The 17,385-nt window shown below is 39.1% G+C and overlaps 1 protein-coding gene across 2 annotated transcripts in view; it reads right to left on the bottom strand.

The window, feature by feature from the left end:
- Positions 1-2,684: 2,684 nt before the first annotated feature.
- LOC149312213 (ras association domain-containing protein 3-like) overlaps positions 2,685-17,385 on the bottom strand; it is an 86,405-nt gene continuing 71,704 nt past the window's right edge. Inside the window, exons 3-6 of one of the 2 annotated variants that reach the window (XM_089524197.1) lie at positions 11,372-11,479; positions 10,439-10,700; positions 7,454-7,569; positions 2,685-5,806 (exon numbers count right to left, since the gene is read on the bottom strand). In XM_089524197.1, coding sequence (XP_089380323.1) covers positions 5,657-5,806; positions 7,454-7,569; positions 10,439-10,700; positions 11,372-11,479 — 636 coding nt within the window. In that variant the 3' untranslated portion in view covers positions 2,685-5,656. The remainder of the gene's footprint in view (positions 5,807-7,453; positions 7,570-10,438; positions 10,701-11,371; positions 11,480-17,385) is intronic. The other variant, XM_089524199.1, reaches the window with a different exon arrangement.

The following is a 17,385-nucleotide window of genomic DNA, read 5'->3' on the forward strand; positions in this document are numbered from 1 at the left end:
CTTTTTTTCATTTCAAAACCATATCCACATCCAAATCTCAATGCCATTTTATCCTGCATCAGATTTCTTAACCCAGTTTCACCCAGAGTATACCTTCAATTTCATCTTAAATTTAATATGAACTTACTCAACCACACAAATCATGAAGTCCAAGCCATAACTTGTTATAGCTATCTGATCTCCATTCCTTGAAAACTCACTCTAAAGGATCATGCTTTCTAATTCTTCAGCCCTTTTTCAGCCCTCTCTTTTTCTCAGTTTTACCAGCTAATCCACTCAGTTTTTCAGACTAAACCTTTCCATCAAATCCACTTTAATGTGTTCCCCCTGTATGTATAAAGGGTTACTGTTCTCGGCCCAACCTAGGGCCATAAAATTTATATGTTATTCCACATACCCCAAAAGTGGCACGTTTCTCAAGTTTAACTTTTCCAAAAATATATTTATATTTTGATGTCTAGTCACTGAAATACTGTGATGATGATGATGCTACTGCATCATTCCTCTTTTTAAGAGGAAACAGAGCAAGATTTCTTTGGCCGTAGAAAACCCATATAGTGTCACTGCAAGGGCTGTTGTTTGCTGTCCAGATCATAGTAATGTGACCATGTTTCATCAGTAGTGATGAGTCATTCCAAAAAATTATCACTAGATTGCTCTAAATATTGCAAAATCAAAAAACTTGGAGGCAGCCACTCAATTTTGTTTCTGGTCAGCAAACATTTTGGCACCCACTTGGCTAGCTGCTTCTGCATAGACACCTGCTCATGAATTATAAACCTACTGCATTCCCAGGATGTCTCTAGTGTCCCAGCAATTGTTTTAGCTGAGATTCTGCCAAAATCAGATCATTAACATACTCAACTCTTTCAGGAGTTGAAGGCCTTCTAGACCTTGCTGCATCTTTTGTCTCAAAATCTCCAGGCTAAAAGTTTGCACATCGCATCTTCACATGCATCTGAGGGATGAGGCTCAAGTCTGAGAAAACTCATGATACCAGTTTCTTTCCGTTTAGTCTCCAAGGTCCTACAAGATCCTTAACTTCATCTTTCTACTTCCCCTTTATCTATCATTTCCATATTCAGAGTTTATATTTCAACCTACACTGTATCGTCTCCCAGTTATGTCACAGTTTTCTCAGACTTGAGCCTCCTCCCTCAGGAGCATGTGAAGATGTGGTGTGCAAATTATGGAGAATAATTTTCAGGTTGTTCCTCGATAATTCTTGAATAGAACAAAATGAAACCATTAAGGCAAAGCAAATGGTGGAAATCTTGCATCAGAGGCTATCACGTGTAACTTTATAATGATGGAGCTACATCTCTGACACGGCAGGAAGGTGCCATGCAAGATGTTCTGTTTTGCAATGGGGGCACCTATTACATACTGGGATGTGTTGCACAGCAGACATACTGCTAACTTTGTTTACATGATGGTCCTGACAGTCTAACCCTCTCTGCTCCTTCCTGAGAATATGATCATTGTGCAGTTCAGCTTTATGTGATCATAAGTCAGTTTACGATGTCATAACTTCCCAACTAGATGCCAGCCATTGTTTTTATTGGATATAACAGGGAGAAAGTGCCTTTAAAAGGCCAAGATCTAATATTGTGTTGGCATACATCTGTGTAAATAGGCGACTGAAGCCGATCTCTTAGGAAGAGAACACCCTGCTGCCAAGTTCCAATGACACATTCTTCCATTAAAAGAATGCAACTACTGAATCCTGGTCAAAACTTGTACAATCAGCCCTCTGTATTTAATGGTACTAAGGGGCTGTGCACATCAGCAGGAAAGACTGGGATGAGAGTGGAGTCGGGGCGCAGTGCCCATGAGACGTACACCCCAGCTCCACTCCCAGGGTGGCATGTTGCCACGTACCACACCACACGGCACACAGTGCTCCATTGGTGCTGCATCCACACAACGCAGCACTGAAGGAGCACTGTAAAGCCGTGGTGCTGCGGCTATTACGCCTTTTGTAGGGCACAAAAAGGACCCACCTTTTGCAGCTTCTTTTTGCACCCTGCAAAGACCAGATCAGGGCCACGGCATGTGGTTGCCACAGACCCAATCTGGACATAAAAGGGGCGGCCTGCACAGCCCCTTGAACATCCACAGATTTTAGAATCCACAGCAGGTTCTGGAACCAAACTCCAACGGATACCAAGGGCCCACTGTAATGCGTTTCACATTTAGTGAATTGAGCCTTTTTAAAAGGGACAAGCATAATAAAATTGATAAAAAGTAAAGGTAGTCCCTTGACACGAATGTCTAGTCGTAACCAACTGTTAGAGGGTGGTGCTCATTTCCGTTTCTAAGCCGAACAGCCAGTGTTGTCCAAGGACTGCTCTGGCAGTCATGTGGCCAGCATGACTCCAGTGTATGCTGTTAAATTCCCACCGAGAAGTGGTACCTATTTATCTACTTGCATTTTCGTGCATTTGAACTGCTAGGTTGGCAGAAACTGGGACTAGTGACGGGAGCTCACCCCATCATGCTGATACTTGTAATGAAAAAACATTCAAGCTCAGTGCCCATGTACAAGGAGGAAGTAAATACTGAATGCCCCATAAATTTGCCTGCACTGTATATATATGAACATTAATGCAATCAATGTGAGCATATGTCACCACTGGGAGGAATGGAAATTGAATTTCACTTTCAATTTCCCCCCCAAATTTTCAGTACTGCAAGAGATGAAATGTACCTGATGTACCTGAAGGTGAATGAGATGGCTAGATCTTTTGATTGGTGCTGTAATCTGGACCCAAAAATACAAGAAGCTTAACACGTAATAGAGCAGTGGAGACAATTATGCCAGTGTCAACCTCAGTTTTAATGATGGAATAACACTTGCTATTTTATTAACAACTTTTAAGGAAAGAAAAGATTTTCAGAATAATAAATAGTACAGTTTCTTAAAAAGAAAAACATAACATAACTTCAGTGTTTCCCACATTACCTTCCTCTTACTTATTCTAAATGCTAACAAATAATCAAATAAACTTTGCAAGATATCTGACAAAATCAAAAATGTTACATTTCAAAAAGCAACCATCAAAATTCAAATTATAGCTTTAAAAATAAAGGTATATTAACCAGTGTTTAAAGTTTAAGAATGTTTGGACTAAAATGAGTTCTGTTTTCCTTACGCAAACTGGTAGGAGACCAAGATAAGATTGGGGAATACAGAAACACAAAGTTCAAGTAAAAATGTAAAATTCACATACGTGGCAATTGCCATTTCTAAATTCAAACACAGTATTTAAATCTAAACAACAGATGCATGAAGTTCCAAATTTAATGTTTGTTACAGTATCAGAAAAATGAACTTTAAGGTTGAGTTTAGTTTTAACTGTTCCCATGAACAGTCCTGGGGGCAGGGAACCCAAAGCAAAACACACATGCCTTTCACAAGCTGATATGGCCATTTTGTCAAGGGATATGTACAAGAGAAAGAACAAACACCTGGCTGTCATTCTCTTCCAACTTAGCAGCATTCCTTACAACCAACATTACTTCTTGCATCTGCCTTCACTCATATGTTGCTTTGGGATGTATACCATTAGAATGAGGGCATGGTTAAAAAAAAAAGCAGTACTTCTTGTCTGGAAAGAGGGAAATGCTGGCAGTCTGAAATATAACAGCATCCAGCTATGGAAAACCTAAATGAATGCACCACAGAAGAAGCTTAAAGAGGGTGAAGAGGGGATGAATGTAGTCTTAATGTCCTGTTTTTAATAGGAAAAGCCCCACTGAGAATGCCGGATGCAGCTGAAAAATTCCTTTCTTGAGTGATACTTTATCATAAAAAAGTTTATGCATCTTTCCATAGACATTAATCAAACACATGCAAAATATGCTTTCTCTATCATATCAGTCTATCCCTGGGGATGAGACAGCATGCCTTTGCACACCAAAAGAAAATGATGTGGAGCACAGCTGTCATATATGTACAGTAATTTTTGAACTGAAGTAGTGCTATAACATAGTTTCTATCGGAACAAAATAATTTTAATATCAAGTATACCCTGCACACCACTAAACTCTTTAACTTTCATTATGTTTCCAATAAATTTAGCACACACATAGTACTACAATATTGCATGTGAAACAGAAAACCCAAACAAAATATGCCAAGTGATCATCTGATAACTAATTCTACTTCTAATTTTATGTTAACACTTTAAAATTAAACAAAGATTGTCTTGGCAAATCTGAACATGAGAATTCCCCCTCAAACCTCAGTATTTTGAGGAGGGTTAAGCAGCCAAACATTTAAAATGAAGGCACTCTTTTTCAAGAGAACAATGCATCAAACACCCACCAGGTGTCACCACAGTGGCAAATATTCCTTAGATAATTTAAAATTAATGCCCAGATAATTAGACAAAGGGGATATGACTGCTGGATATGATTACTGAAATTATATCCATTAAAGTTATCCCAAGTAAATAATTTCCCCCTTGGGTGGCTACAAACATGAAACTAAAAGCAAGTCTTGTTTATACATTTATATAAACTTGTATTGCACACCCATTTCTTTGGTTTTATTTATCATACAGATTTGTGATAAAATATTCTAGAAAAGAAATAGTCAGTCAAATACAAAATCTTCCTCCTTCCATTATTTATCTTGCACTTAGTAACCAGCATACAGAATCCAAGATGGCTTTTGAAATGTTTACACTTTTAAACAGATATTAAAACTATAAATAATGCACTTATCTTCTTTCATTGTGAAGGGAAAGATGTAAATTACTATAACATAAACTTAGGAAAACAATACTATTTTACATTTTTTTAGCAGTGAAGGTTTGAGCCAAACCAGTTCAACTGCAACTTTAAACAGCTGGTGAATTAAAAGAATTCTGGATTAATTCTATAATGCTCAGATTTTCACTCATGCAAACCTCAACCTACTGTATCCATAATATTATAAAGCACATTCAAGATTATGACCCACATGCCGGAGCCTTTGCATAGCTCTGTTTCCTTTATATTAAAACCTATCTCAGCAACAGCACTGAATATATTAATTTCAGTAATACCAAAATATAAACGCTAAACCGTCTGTTCAATACATTAATCAACTTACAAAATCTCTTTTCCATGTCAACATCCTTCTCTTCTCCATTTCTTACCTTCTTTCCAACATATCTTCTACCCTCTCTAGTTCACACATCTTCTACAAAGCATTTGGAAAACATTCTTCATATAAAAATAATTTCTTTTTTGTAAAAGTACAGGGAAATAGTTGTAGAAAGGTAGTGCAAATCAACTTGGATATCAAATAGCATGCTATTACTAATTTTAAAAGGAGCTTGGATTTCTAACAAAATTGAAATTTACACATCCTTTGTTTTAAAAGCTAATGTTAATGTTTAATTAACATTAAAGCAAAGAATGTCTTCATTCCCTAATATCTGTGAAAAGCGATTACACACAATCAACTACAATGAAGTCAACAATCCGGTCTGCAAGTATTGCCATTTTCCTTTGCTTCTACATGCCAGATAAAGAATGTCAATTTATGAAGTCAAAAAATTGTTATCTGTTTTAAAGGAACAGTCATCCTCACTTTGGGTAGTGGGTTTGGCATGCTACTTAATATTTGGTAATGCACTTTTTCCTGAGTGTTCTTTGGCTCCATTTAACCTGGTTTCCAAACCCCACCAAGGGCTTCTTCAAGTTTGTTTCTGTATGCTGCATAGCGTCGTCTTAAGTTTTGTAACTGCTCATCTTCTTCCTTGTCCAATATACGTAAGAAATTCTGTAGTTCAGGAAGGCTAAAGGCTTCCCACTGCAAAAGAAAAAAAATGTTAGACTACAGGTAACAAAAATATATAGACACAATTGGCAAGAGCAGAGTGGTGGTTCTCGCTTCAGTTTGGCTGTTAAGCAAGCAGAAAACAATTGGAGATTAAAGCTGTTATACGCTTTTCCTCTGCCCAAAACTAAATCCATCCAAATTTCTGTTATGTTCCTCTCTTAGAAACATTACACACAAACAAGGGCTACTTCTGCAATATGTACTCCCCAAGAAAGCCAGGTGGAGAGAAACAACAAAAACAAGACTCCGTGAAACAAACCATCTGGCCATTTCAAGGACTACCTTGTTCCATAAAAGCCTGTCCAGTCTGTAAGATCTTTGGGAGAGGGGCCCTTTTTTCCCTGTGCCCCCTACCACCCGAGGTACATTTGCTGGGGACAAGAGGGGGGCTTCTCAGTGGTTGTTCCCAGACTGAGAAATTCTGTGTTAGGGGTTCCCCATTTCTGCTGGAAGGCAAAAATGTTTTTCTTCAGGCAAACCTGTGGCATTTAAGTTAGTCTGCTACTTAGAGGATTTTAACTGGCTGTGGCTCTTTATTTCTTTTTATGCTTGCATTTTAAAATGATTTACATTTTAATTGAGATTTGTTTTATCTGCATTAGCCTCCTTGAGCACAATTTGTGGCATAAATCAATTGTTTGCTCTCTCTTCATATGTGTAAATCCTGAGGTGATCTGATTCCCGCAATGACCAAGCTCAGAAGGTACAACAAACTGCAAGCTTAGTTTTTTGTGGGGTTTTCGGGCTATGTGGCCATGTTCTAGAAGAGTGTATTCCTGATGTTTTGTCAGCATCTGTGGCTAGCATCTTCAGAGAACTGCAACTGCAAGCTTGCCTGGGCCAGTAAGACAAGAGCGTCTGCTTTTCACTTTTTAAATCATAGTTTACTGCTGTAGCTAAACCTGTATTTGTTGTTAATGAACTTCGGAATGATCTCAACTCATGGCAACCCTGTGAGTGAGGCATCTCCAAGACTCTCTATCCTCCACTGCTCTGCTTAGTCCCTGTAAATACACATAGTTCCCTGTTCTTTGTTTTAATTTTATTACTGTTCTGTAAGGGTCAGCAAAGAGCAGCCTTTGATCTGCATGTGGCTCCTTGGGCTGTATTTGTGGGCTCCCAGGGTTCAAAAATATTTTTCAAAACATATAGTCTCCCAAGTTCTCTCTAGGGGCTGTGGGTGGGAATGACACCATATTTTTGCCCCCCTCTTTTTTGGGGGGCCATTTTATGCCCAGGAAAGAGCTTTTTTTGATACAGGAAGTAGCTCAGAAGTGACTTTAAAGTCAGTGAAAATAGCCTGGGGATCCAAAACTGAAGCAAAAACGCACCCCATATAATCTAGAGTCCATTGGGAGGGGTGGAGAGATTGGGGGGGAGGTACATAAGACCTTTCTCCAACCCCCAATTACCACCCATACCGTTAAAGAGAGAAAATGTCTAAAAGTATAAATGTGATTCTAACTGATGAACAACCAACACTTTTTTGTGTACAGTGAAGCAGGGAATATATATCTACTGAGAATAGTATACATCTACTCAGAAATTCTGGAAATTAAGAAGCTGGACCCAAGAAGGCACTTCCAAATTCTTAGCAGAAGTTCAGATGCAACTTACCAAAACTTCTCCAGTTTCATGCTCACGCAGAACAAAACTAAGCATGTCTGTTCTTGGGCCTGCCATCAACCGCAAGTAGAGAGGATGTTCCGTTTCTGAGAGTTTACACATATAAACTGGAGACAGCATTACAAAAAGAACAAGTAAATATACACATAGAATTTGTTCTGGATTAGAATCAATAAGCACAGCAGACGGACCCATGAAAAATAATCATTACAGCTACCTGATCACATTTATTTCCCTCAACTCCCATTTTATCCTCACAGTAACTGAAATGAAATGAAAAAGAAATTCAACCTAAACATTAGGAAGAACATATTTACTGTAAGAACTGTTCAGCAGTGGAATAGACTGCCAAAGATTGGGGAGACTTTACCAGGGTGGGTGGTGGGGTGGGTGCTTGGGTCTTTAAACAGAGGTTGGATAGAAATTTTGAGGGGATGCTTTAGATGTATTATTCTGCATGATATGGAGTTCAACTAGTAGCTCCTTGGGGCCTCTTCCAGCCCAAGATTCTATGATTCCATGAATTTTTAGTTGGCAAATACTTCCTACTAGGGAATTGAAATTTACAATAAACTTTAAGATGATAATAATGATGATGATGATGATAATAATAATAATAATAATATATATATTTATTTGTATCCCGCCACTACCTTTTTGAGGGCCGACACGGGTAGCAGCAAACCAAGTACAAATTACATAAGTAAATGACAAGATAACTTGCTCATTTTAAATGAAACTGGATTAAAGAGCAGATAAGAATAATTCTGCCTAAATGCTCTAATTGCACCAGATCCCATCTGATCCTGGAAGCTAAGCAGGTTCAACCCTAGTTAATACTTAGATGGGATACTGTCAATGAATACCACATATAGTAGGCTGTATTTCAGAGGAAGTATCTGGCAAAACCATCTCTGAGTATTCCTTGTCTAAGAAAATCCTATGAAATTCATATGGTTGCCATAACAGACAACTTGAAGGCAAATGTACACACAAGAATAATTCAAAATGAAATCTGAATTTAGACCAACACACAGTTGCAAGTTATAATTAAAGGAAATGTTCAGCTTGTTATATCTCCATTTAGTATGTCCATTTATACAACCTTTGCTTCTTTCAGCAATCAAACCAGAAACAAGCTAATATACAGTAATATCCCATTTCATCCAAAGCTAACTATGATTGCCAGCTTTGGAACAACACAGGATACTGAACCAATGTCAAATGAACCAATATTCTGATTTGCTGTGAAGATGGTAACCACACACTAAATATAAAGTCGAAGGGTTCATATTCATATGGCATCCATAGTTTTTTGTGTTGTGAAGCTATGTTCTAGAAGAGGTTTTTTCCTGACGTTTTGTCAGCAGCTGTGGCTGGCATCTTCAGAGAATTCTGACATGGAAGAGAGTGGGGTATATAAACAGTTGGTTGAGGAGAAGCGATTTGGCATGTCACTCTGTATATTGTTCTTTTGTTGAATGGCAACACCTCAGGGTGTCTAATTAATGATCCACTGTCTGCTGATCCATGCAAATGAAAACCAGGGGAAAGGTGGGGGGTTTCCCAGCAGACAATGGAACATTAATTAAGTAGACACCCTGAGGCGTTGCCATTCAGTGACAGAACAATACACAGATTAACATGCAAATCACTTCTCCTCAACCAACAGTATATATATTCACTCTCTTCCATGCCAGCATTCTCTGAAGATGTCAGCCATAGCTGCTGGCAAAATGTCAGGAAAGACTCTTCTAGAACACAGCCTCATAGCCCAAAAAAACCTACAAAAAATTACAGGCGAAATGATTTGTTCATGTGTCTGCCGACTGTTCTGAAATGCGGCTATCCACTTCAAGCCAGGCAATCTCTTAGAAATGAATGATAACCAGCTACTGATGGCTGCTTTTCTATGCAGGACAATCAAAGGGGAAAAAACTTGATTTTCAGAGTTAAGAATTAAGCTTCATTTATATATCGCTTCATACTGCCTAAGCAGTGTCTAAGCAGTTTACAACTGTAAGCTAATTTGCCCGCAACAATCTGGGTACTCATTTTAGCAACCTCCTCGGAAGGATGCAAGCCTGAGCCGAGCTTGAGCCCTTTTGTTGGTCTTGAACTCGCAACCTTATGGTTTTGAGTGAGTGGCTGCAGTACAGGCATTTAACCACTGTGTCACCAGGCACACAGTATCACGTAATTAAATTCTTATTACACCCTCCTTCTGGATTTAGGTACAATCTAGTCACTGGAGGTGCTAAGATTCAGGCACTGCCATCTTATATCATCATCATCATCATCATCATCATCATCATCATCATCATCACCACCATCATCAATGGTCCTGTACAAATAGTCCTGCACATCCATTTACATCTTCTACCAATTAAATTCTGCAGTTGTGTGTAGTTCTCAGATGATGATGCAACCATAGGTCCTCAAGGCATGTTATTTTGCTGAATCTGTATACATACAGTGAGCTCCAAATAGAAATCGGCCTAATAATAATAATCCCTAATCCTGGCCTAAAATAATTTAATACACATCTTTTATATAAAATCAGTAAAATCTGCTGAGCAAATTAATCTTTCTCAATACAGTGGAACCTCGCCTTACGCAGGGGATCCGTTCCGTACCTCCCCCCCCCCCCCCGTGCAAGGCAAATTCTGCCTATGCTTAAGCCCCATTCAAGTGAATGGGGCTCGTGCACACGGTCGTGTGCACACGCCACAGGTGCACACCCCTTTCATCTGAATGGGACACGCTGCCCCTTGCGCCCTGTGCGCTCCCGCGTGGCTTGAGCATGTACGTTCAAAGCCACGTATAACACGGGCGCACTGTACACTCAAGTGTCAACATCATTGGTTAAAGCTCAAGTTATGCTTACAGGGAGTAAACATATTAAATAGGACATCTTTTCCCCATATCTCCTGCTTATTTATTTACTATTATTCAAGTACTGATGTAGTACCATACCTTGATCTTCCTTGTGACAACGTTTATAAAGTGCAAACTTGGCAGGGTTATCAGCCACCAAAAACTTTTTGAGCAAGGCCTCAATGACTTCATGGACAGTGTTAGTGCTGCTTATGTGAAGGGTATTCACACAGCCATTAGGCAAATAAAAAGCGGTCTCGTTGTTGTTGCCATGCTTTCCTAGACTTGTGGGCCGTACTGTGATAGGTCTGCAAAGTTCCATCTGAACTTTGATGAAGCCAGTGTATACTCCACTGGAATTCTGCAACAGAATCAAACACATGCACATAGAATCAATGGATACTAAAACACATGCACTGCATCCTGCAGTGACCATTCTGCTTAGGTATTGAGTAACATCTGAGTAACATCGATTATGTGAGTCTGCTTACTTTCATCCTCTATATATCCTTTGTCCACTGTCCTTTTTGTATCATGTTTATTAGACTGGTGCAGCATCTCAAGCTATCTGATGAGGAGGTCCAGTAATTATTTTTCTCAGTACCACATTTATGCCCATTGGCTCCAACTGTTTCTTTCCTGGAAACTTTCCAGGGACCAGCAACTGATGGCTAATGGAACACCAGTTAATGGGCCACCACTTTGTATTAATACACCACAGTGTATTAAGACTAAAACCCATTATGGCTGAATCAAACTACTGCATAACATTTGGCAGTCAGAGTTTGTGGATCAAGCATGTGAAGGGGGTGCTCTACCCAGAATGGTGAGATGTGCCCCGGCTGTTTGGTCCATGAGCTAACTGTAATGCATGAGAATATTTTAAGTGCAAATGCACTTGAGGTTAAGAAATAACTACTTATGATATACTATGTGATATAAATGCATTTTCTAACTTAATTACAGGGGTGAATAAAGAAGCCCCTGCATACATCACTTGTAACTACTCAAAATAGTATACAGAAGTCTTACCAATGTCATCTTTAGCTTGTCAGTAACATCCGAATTATACATTTGGACTTTCTCCTTGGTTGCTTCTTTACTGAGGTAATTATGGGATTCTCTCTCTTTCTGAACATCCTGAATCAAAAGGGGTACAAAAGTGTAAACTTATAGAAAACATACAGAAAAAAATAGTACTACTAAATAATAACAAGATTTATTGATTATCTAGAAACATTAGGTACAGTATAGAAACACGTTAAAAATGGAGAGGTGTGCACCAGGGTACAGTGTGTATAGATGTGTTCCAATTTTCATTCCATACCACAGACACATTTAATGGAACTAACATTTACTTCAAGGACACAGACATACCCATGTATATATGTATATACTCATGAAGTCTAGAAATTTTAGAAATGAAATTGGCTCCAACTTATTCATGGGTCAATGTAAGTACTGTATTTGAACGCTTTTCAGAAAAGGAAGCATCCCCTTCTCTGAGTAGAGTGGTGAAAGGTGAGAGCTTAGTCCATGTCAGGAGCGCCTAAAAGAAGCACTGATCCCCTCTACTCTCTCTGATTTTGGCCGACAGACCTGCCCTTTCCCCTCATATATGTGTTCAACTTACACCTGAGTATATACGGCAACACATTTCCATCTTATCTATAAAAACCCCCACAAACTTTCCCATACAAGACATATAGTGAAAGAGTTACATTCTGGACTTTGGATAATATATGGGAATATAGTAGATGGGAGTTAAGTTACCCATGCTTCTATTCTCTTAAACAATCCAAATACAGCCAAATTAACATAATCCAATATTACCAACACCAAGAATGGGCTCCCTTAGCTTTTTTCTTTGGAGGTCCTGACAGGTCTCACAAAGTTTGGCACTTTGAAAAACAACATACATTTTAATGGATAACTGTGCTCCCAGAAGCCCCCAGAAAGTGTTGTTCCTCCAAAACAAGGCATATGCAAGTGGTTTCCCCACTTCTAGTTGCTGTTACACCACTGAATTCCAGTGACCTCCAGTAGGATCTGGAAGGGAACCAACCTCACACCTGCTAAAGTTTTCCATCCCCGATCTACAAAAATGTAAAGTACAAATAGAAGCAGTACACTCAGAGCTACTAGCCCATCTTTACACAAAACACAGCCAAATTCACTTGCACTCATTGCCCAACTATCGTGATTTTATTGACAGAGCACCTTATTTTATTACATATCTATCAAAACTATGTGGGGTTTAAGTATGCAAACACTAATCTACCTTGAAGATTATAGTGTTAAAAGACAACTTGGCAGAGAGCTTTCAAATACAAAGCCAGTGTAGTGCAGTGGACAGGTCAGAGCAGGATTCAGAATACCAAGTTCAAATCCCTGCTTAAGTAAAGAGCTCATGAAATAAGCTAACCAACGCATAGCCCTAGTGCAAGACTAAAATACCTCTTCAAAGTCTTTAGAAGTACAATGTACAGGATACAAACAATCATTTTAAAAAGATGGTACAGAACACAATTCCTTCTGGGATCCCAACTAAAGCATTTTAATATTTTGAAATGAAAATTAACTAATAGTTTATCCATTCTAAAATGTGTCCAGCAGGGGAAAAAAACTTTCAGTTGTTTAGGAAATGGCTGTCCAGTAGTTATTGGATTTCTAGTAGTGGGATACAGATCTGCTGTAAAAGTAAGTTCTTATGTCCTTAGCTGTTTACTCCAAATAGTATACCAATTTTTTAACAGTCCATTGTAAATACATTTGCTAAGAACAGGATATATTTGGGGGAAAGCCTTTCTTTCCAACCCACACTTAAAACTAATGTTATAAATACAACCTCTCCATTTGTACAAACACCATATATAGTATCAAAACGTCTCAGCTCTCAACATTAGTGAACTGACATTTCCATTTAATTACCTTAGCACTTATGCTATCCTCCTGGTCACATCCAATAGAGAACCAAAATATTCAAAACTTGGCTCACAGTGGTTATGTCAGTCAAATGGTTTACATGTAAACTCTTGTGTATAGTGGGCCCACAATATTAGCAGGCTAGCTATCTGTGGATTTGAGCACCCATGAATTGCCATGCCCCATTTTATTAAATGGTGGTGCATGGATGCCAGACACACTGGCATAAATATGTGCATATTGTTGCCATTGAATAAAATGGGCTGTGACCATCCACATTTCTTCCCGCCCAGGGGGGGACCCTGCGGATGGTAAGGGACCACTGTATTTAAAAATCTCCCCTCCAATTATTTTTGTGTGAGCTGTAAAGAGCATTAAGGCACTAGCAACATGGTAAGCATAATAAGCATAACCTGATCTACTCATATCAAGGCTTGTTGTCCTTGAAGTTATGAAAATGAAACTAAGGGGATTTCTAAAAGCATGCAGCAATGTTTATGTTTACATTAAACTGACATAAATAATAATAATAATAATAATAATAATAATATTTATTTGTATACCGCCCTCTGGCAAACCAATCCGGGCGGTTAACAACAGTAAAATATAAAATATGACAATTAAAAACCCTTTATCCCTCCCCCCCCTTAAGACAGTATTAAATAGTATAACATATTAAAAACACAATATCAAGCATAAAAACAGCAATTAAAACTAAAAACCCTGATATCCCTCTGTTGATCCTCAACCATCACTAAGATGGGGCCACGGGAGGAATGAGGGAATCAGGGAACCTGGGAACCTGGGCCGGGATGGTTAATCTGGAAAGGCCTGCCGGAAGAGATCCGTCTTGACCGCTTTTTTAAAGCTGTCTAATGATGTTATCTGACGGATCTCATCTGGCAGGTCGTTCCAGAGTTTGGGGGCGACAGCAGAGAACGCCCTCTGGGAGGTCGCTGCAAGCCTAGATTTTAGAGGCTGCAGTAAGTTCCTCCCAGAGGACCGGAGAGCGCGGGGAGGATTGTACGGGGGGAGGCGGTCCCTAAGATAGCTTGGACCCAAGCCATTTAGGGCTTTAAAGGTGATAACCAACACCTTGTACTGGGCCCAGAAGCTGATAGGCAGCCAGTGGAGGGACCTCAAAACCGGAGTAATGTGGTCCCTCCTAGATGTACCTGACACAAGCCTGGCTGCCATGTTTTGAACCACCTGTAATTTCCAAGTCAAGCACAGGGGTAGCCCCATGTAGAGTGCATTACAGAAGTCAAGGCGTGAGGTTACCAGCGCGTGCACAACCGTCTCGAGATCCCTTACTTCCATGCACACATATATGCACACAACTTTATCAGTAAACAAAGCCTATTTATATAAGCCAGTTCTGTAACACCACATGAAGACCATGAAATTATCCTCTTTCTGCTGGGTGAATCTACAATGAAAGTCTCTTCCACAGAATACAAAATATAAAGTGAACCAAAAATATAACTTCATTTATTTGTGCCTGCCTGTGTGAAAGAGAGTGAATGAGAGACTTATGTGTTCTTGCGATACTAAAGTAACTGATCAAGTTTATCATGCTCTCATACCAAAACTACCAGTTCTTTCATACCCTATAAGGCTTTGCTTTAACTGCTGGCATGCAACCCAGTTCTAAACAGAGCTAGTTGTTTAAAGTCTGGAGGCTAAATTGTAAGAATAGCATTTAGACTCCTGGCACTTGGTTTATAGCAAGAACAGCAAGGTTACACACTCATTTAAAACAGAATAGGAGGATATCAGTATTTTGCTGGGAACATACTTTCTGAACAAACTTTTCTAAATTGTTCAACCTATTTTGCAAATTATTATGTACATGAATTTATGTAACATACTGCTCTGACTGGTATTGTGTCACATGTTTTTATCCCAAATCTCTTTTGAGATGGCATGGAGGAGAGTAAGTAAGTAAAGGGGGGGGGGGGTGAACAGGCAACCCACGAAGAAGGTCAAAATGAGACACAGAGGGCCTATTAATGTGATACAAAGGAGTCTATGAGAGACTTTCCACAGACCAACCAATGAACAGTCAAGATTATGCACTATACTACAATCTTTCACAAAGAAGGTGTTTCTCCTCCATTCTGGAGCATCTATGCAAGTGAACACACTGGCTGTAAAACCATTCATTAACAGCTGCTCAGAGAAGTGAGGCCAAGGAGGCTGCATTGTGAACAGGCATATCACAGATGCAATTGTCACACAAGGTTGCCAGTATTTCTTTACCTACATACCATCCAGCTTGACCATTTCGGCTGCAGGCTGGATCAGTGCTAATACTGACAATTAAGTAACTTCTCCAGAAAAAAAAATATTAAAAATAACTTGGTATGGAAGTATGGCTTCCATATTTGCCTTACTGTCTCTGCATCAGTACACATACAGGCTACTGACACAAAAGCAGACCAAAAAAGGCTTTGCAAAGAAGAGAACTTGAGGGAGCACTGATGTGGCCATCAGAAGGAAGTGTGCCCAGATACAAGGAGTAGTATATATTGTAGCCACAAAGGCAGTCTACATGACAGACAAGGGGAAAATATATTTCCAGTCCTTCTGTATACTGATAAATTTGCCGAGTATGTGCTGATGGGAAAGGAGGCAAGTCAGTGGACCTCTAGGTTCTCCCTGCTCTGTTTGAAAGTACAGTTTATTATGGTCCAGTAGCACTCACCCCAAATAAGGCACACAATCCCACAACAGGAAGAGAATGGGGAAAAATGTTAATTATCAACTTCTGTAAGATACCATGCATGATGGATTTCTTTTTGAAATACAATATCCCAAAAAACTACATTCCTCAAGGTTACCTGCTACAACTGATTCTTGGGAACAGGCCTCAAATCATACATTTTGCTATTTCTAAGTCTCAGGAGGAGATTACTGAAGTCCTCTAAACTCTTGGAGGCCACTACAGAATTCTTCAAACAAGATTGTGTATATATATACTCATGTATAAGTCTAGAAATTTAGGTCAAAAAATTGAGACAAAAAAACTGTCAACTTACCCATGGGTTAATGTATGTACTGTACTTTAACTCTTATTTTAAAAAAGGAATCATCCCCTGGTGAAAGGTAAGAGCATAATCTGTACAGGAAGCACTGACCCTCCTCAGTTCTCTCATCCATCCAGCCTTCAGTATGAGCAGTTATGCCTGTTGGAATTTTGTAAGTTCTTTGGCACTGTTTTTCTTCACTTCGTCCTTTACATCCTTTGTTACATACCCCTAAGTTTTACCCCTAACTTATTCATGAGTCATATCAAATTCCATTATTCTGACCCCAAAACCTGTCTTTAGCTTATGTCTGAGGTCAACTTATTGTTGAGTATATACAGTATCTCCCTTCTGCAATTCAACATTTTCTAAAACTACTTCTGTTAACACCAGTATTTTACCTAGACAAATTAGCGAAACCATGATCAAATCCAGATGTGTCCATAAACTTTGTTTTCTGTAATTTATTTACAACATATGAATGCCTCATCAATCAACAGTCATCTGGACTGTCTACAAAAATTATGAATCAACAACAAAAATATACAGTTGCAATGTGTGATAAAAGCAATACAAACATCAAAACTTATCATAAAAGTACTCTTAAAAGCAGCATAGGAAAAATTAGTGCCACGTTCTAAAAATATGGTGAGCACATGAAGGATAAGGCTATCAATGGCTGTGTTGGTCTATGAACATAATAAAGATTCTGTGCTCTATCAATGACCACTACTTGCGATAACTTCAGGTCTTAAGGCAGCATATACCAAGCTTTAAGGGAATATGACCAGGAGAGTGTGACTGTGCTGACATCCTGCTTATGGGTTTCTCATGCTGCTGCTCACTCTGGGAACAAAATGCTGGAATGAGTAAGGCTCCACTTTGATCCAGCAGGGCTCTTTCTATGTTCACATAAGCCTAATAAAACAAAAACTATTGACCTGCTCACAAAAAAGGCACAATGAAAGTGCCAAGTAGGTCATTCTCTTTGCTACCAGTAAAAAGGCTCTGTCTCTAATAACCATCCAATTCAGCTCATTTGACTGGAGCATCTAAAAGGACCTATGTTTAGAATCTTCAAGTTAATATAGA

Source organism: Sceloporus occidentalis, unplaced genomic scaffold, assembly GCF_023333645.1.
Source record: "Sceloporus occidentalis isolate IW3139 unplaced genomic scaffold, rSceOcc1.0.p SCAF_5, whole genome shotgun sequence".
In the NCBI taxonomy this organism is placed as follows: Eukaryota; Metazoa; Chordata; class Lepidosauria; order Squamata; family Phrynosomatidae; genus Sceloporus; species Sceloporus occidentalis.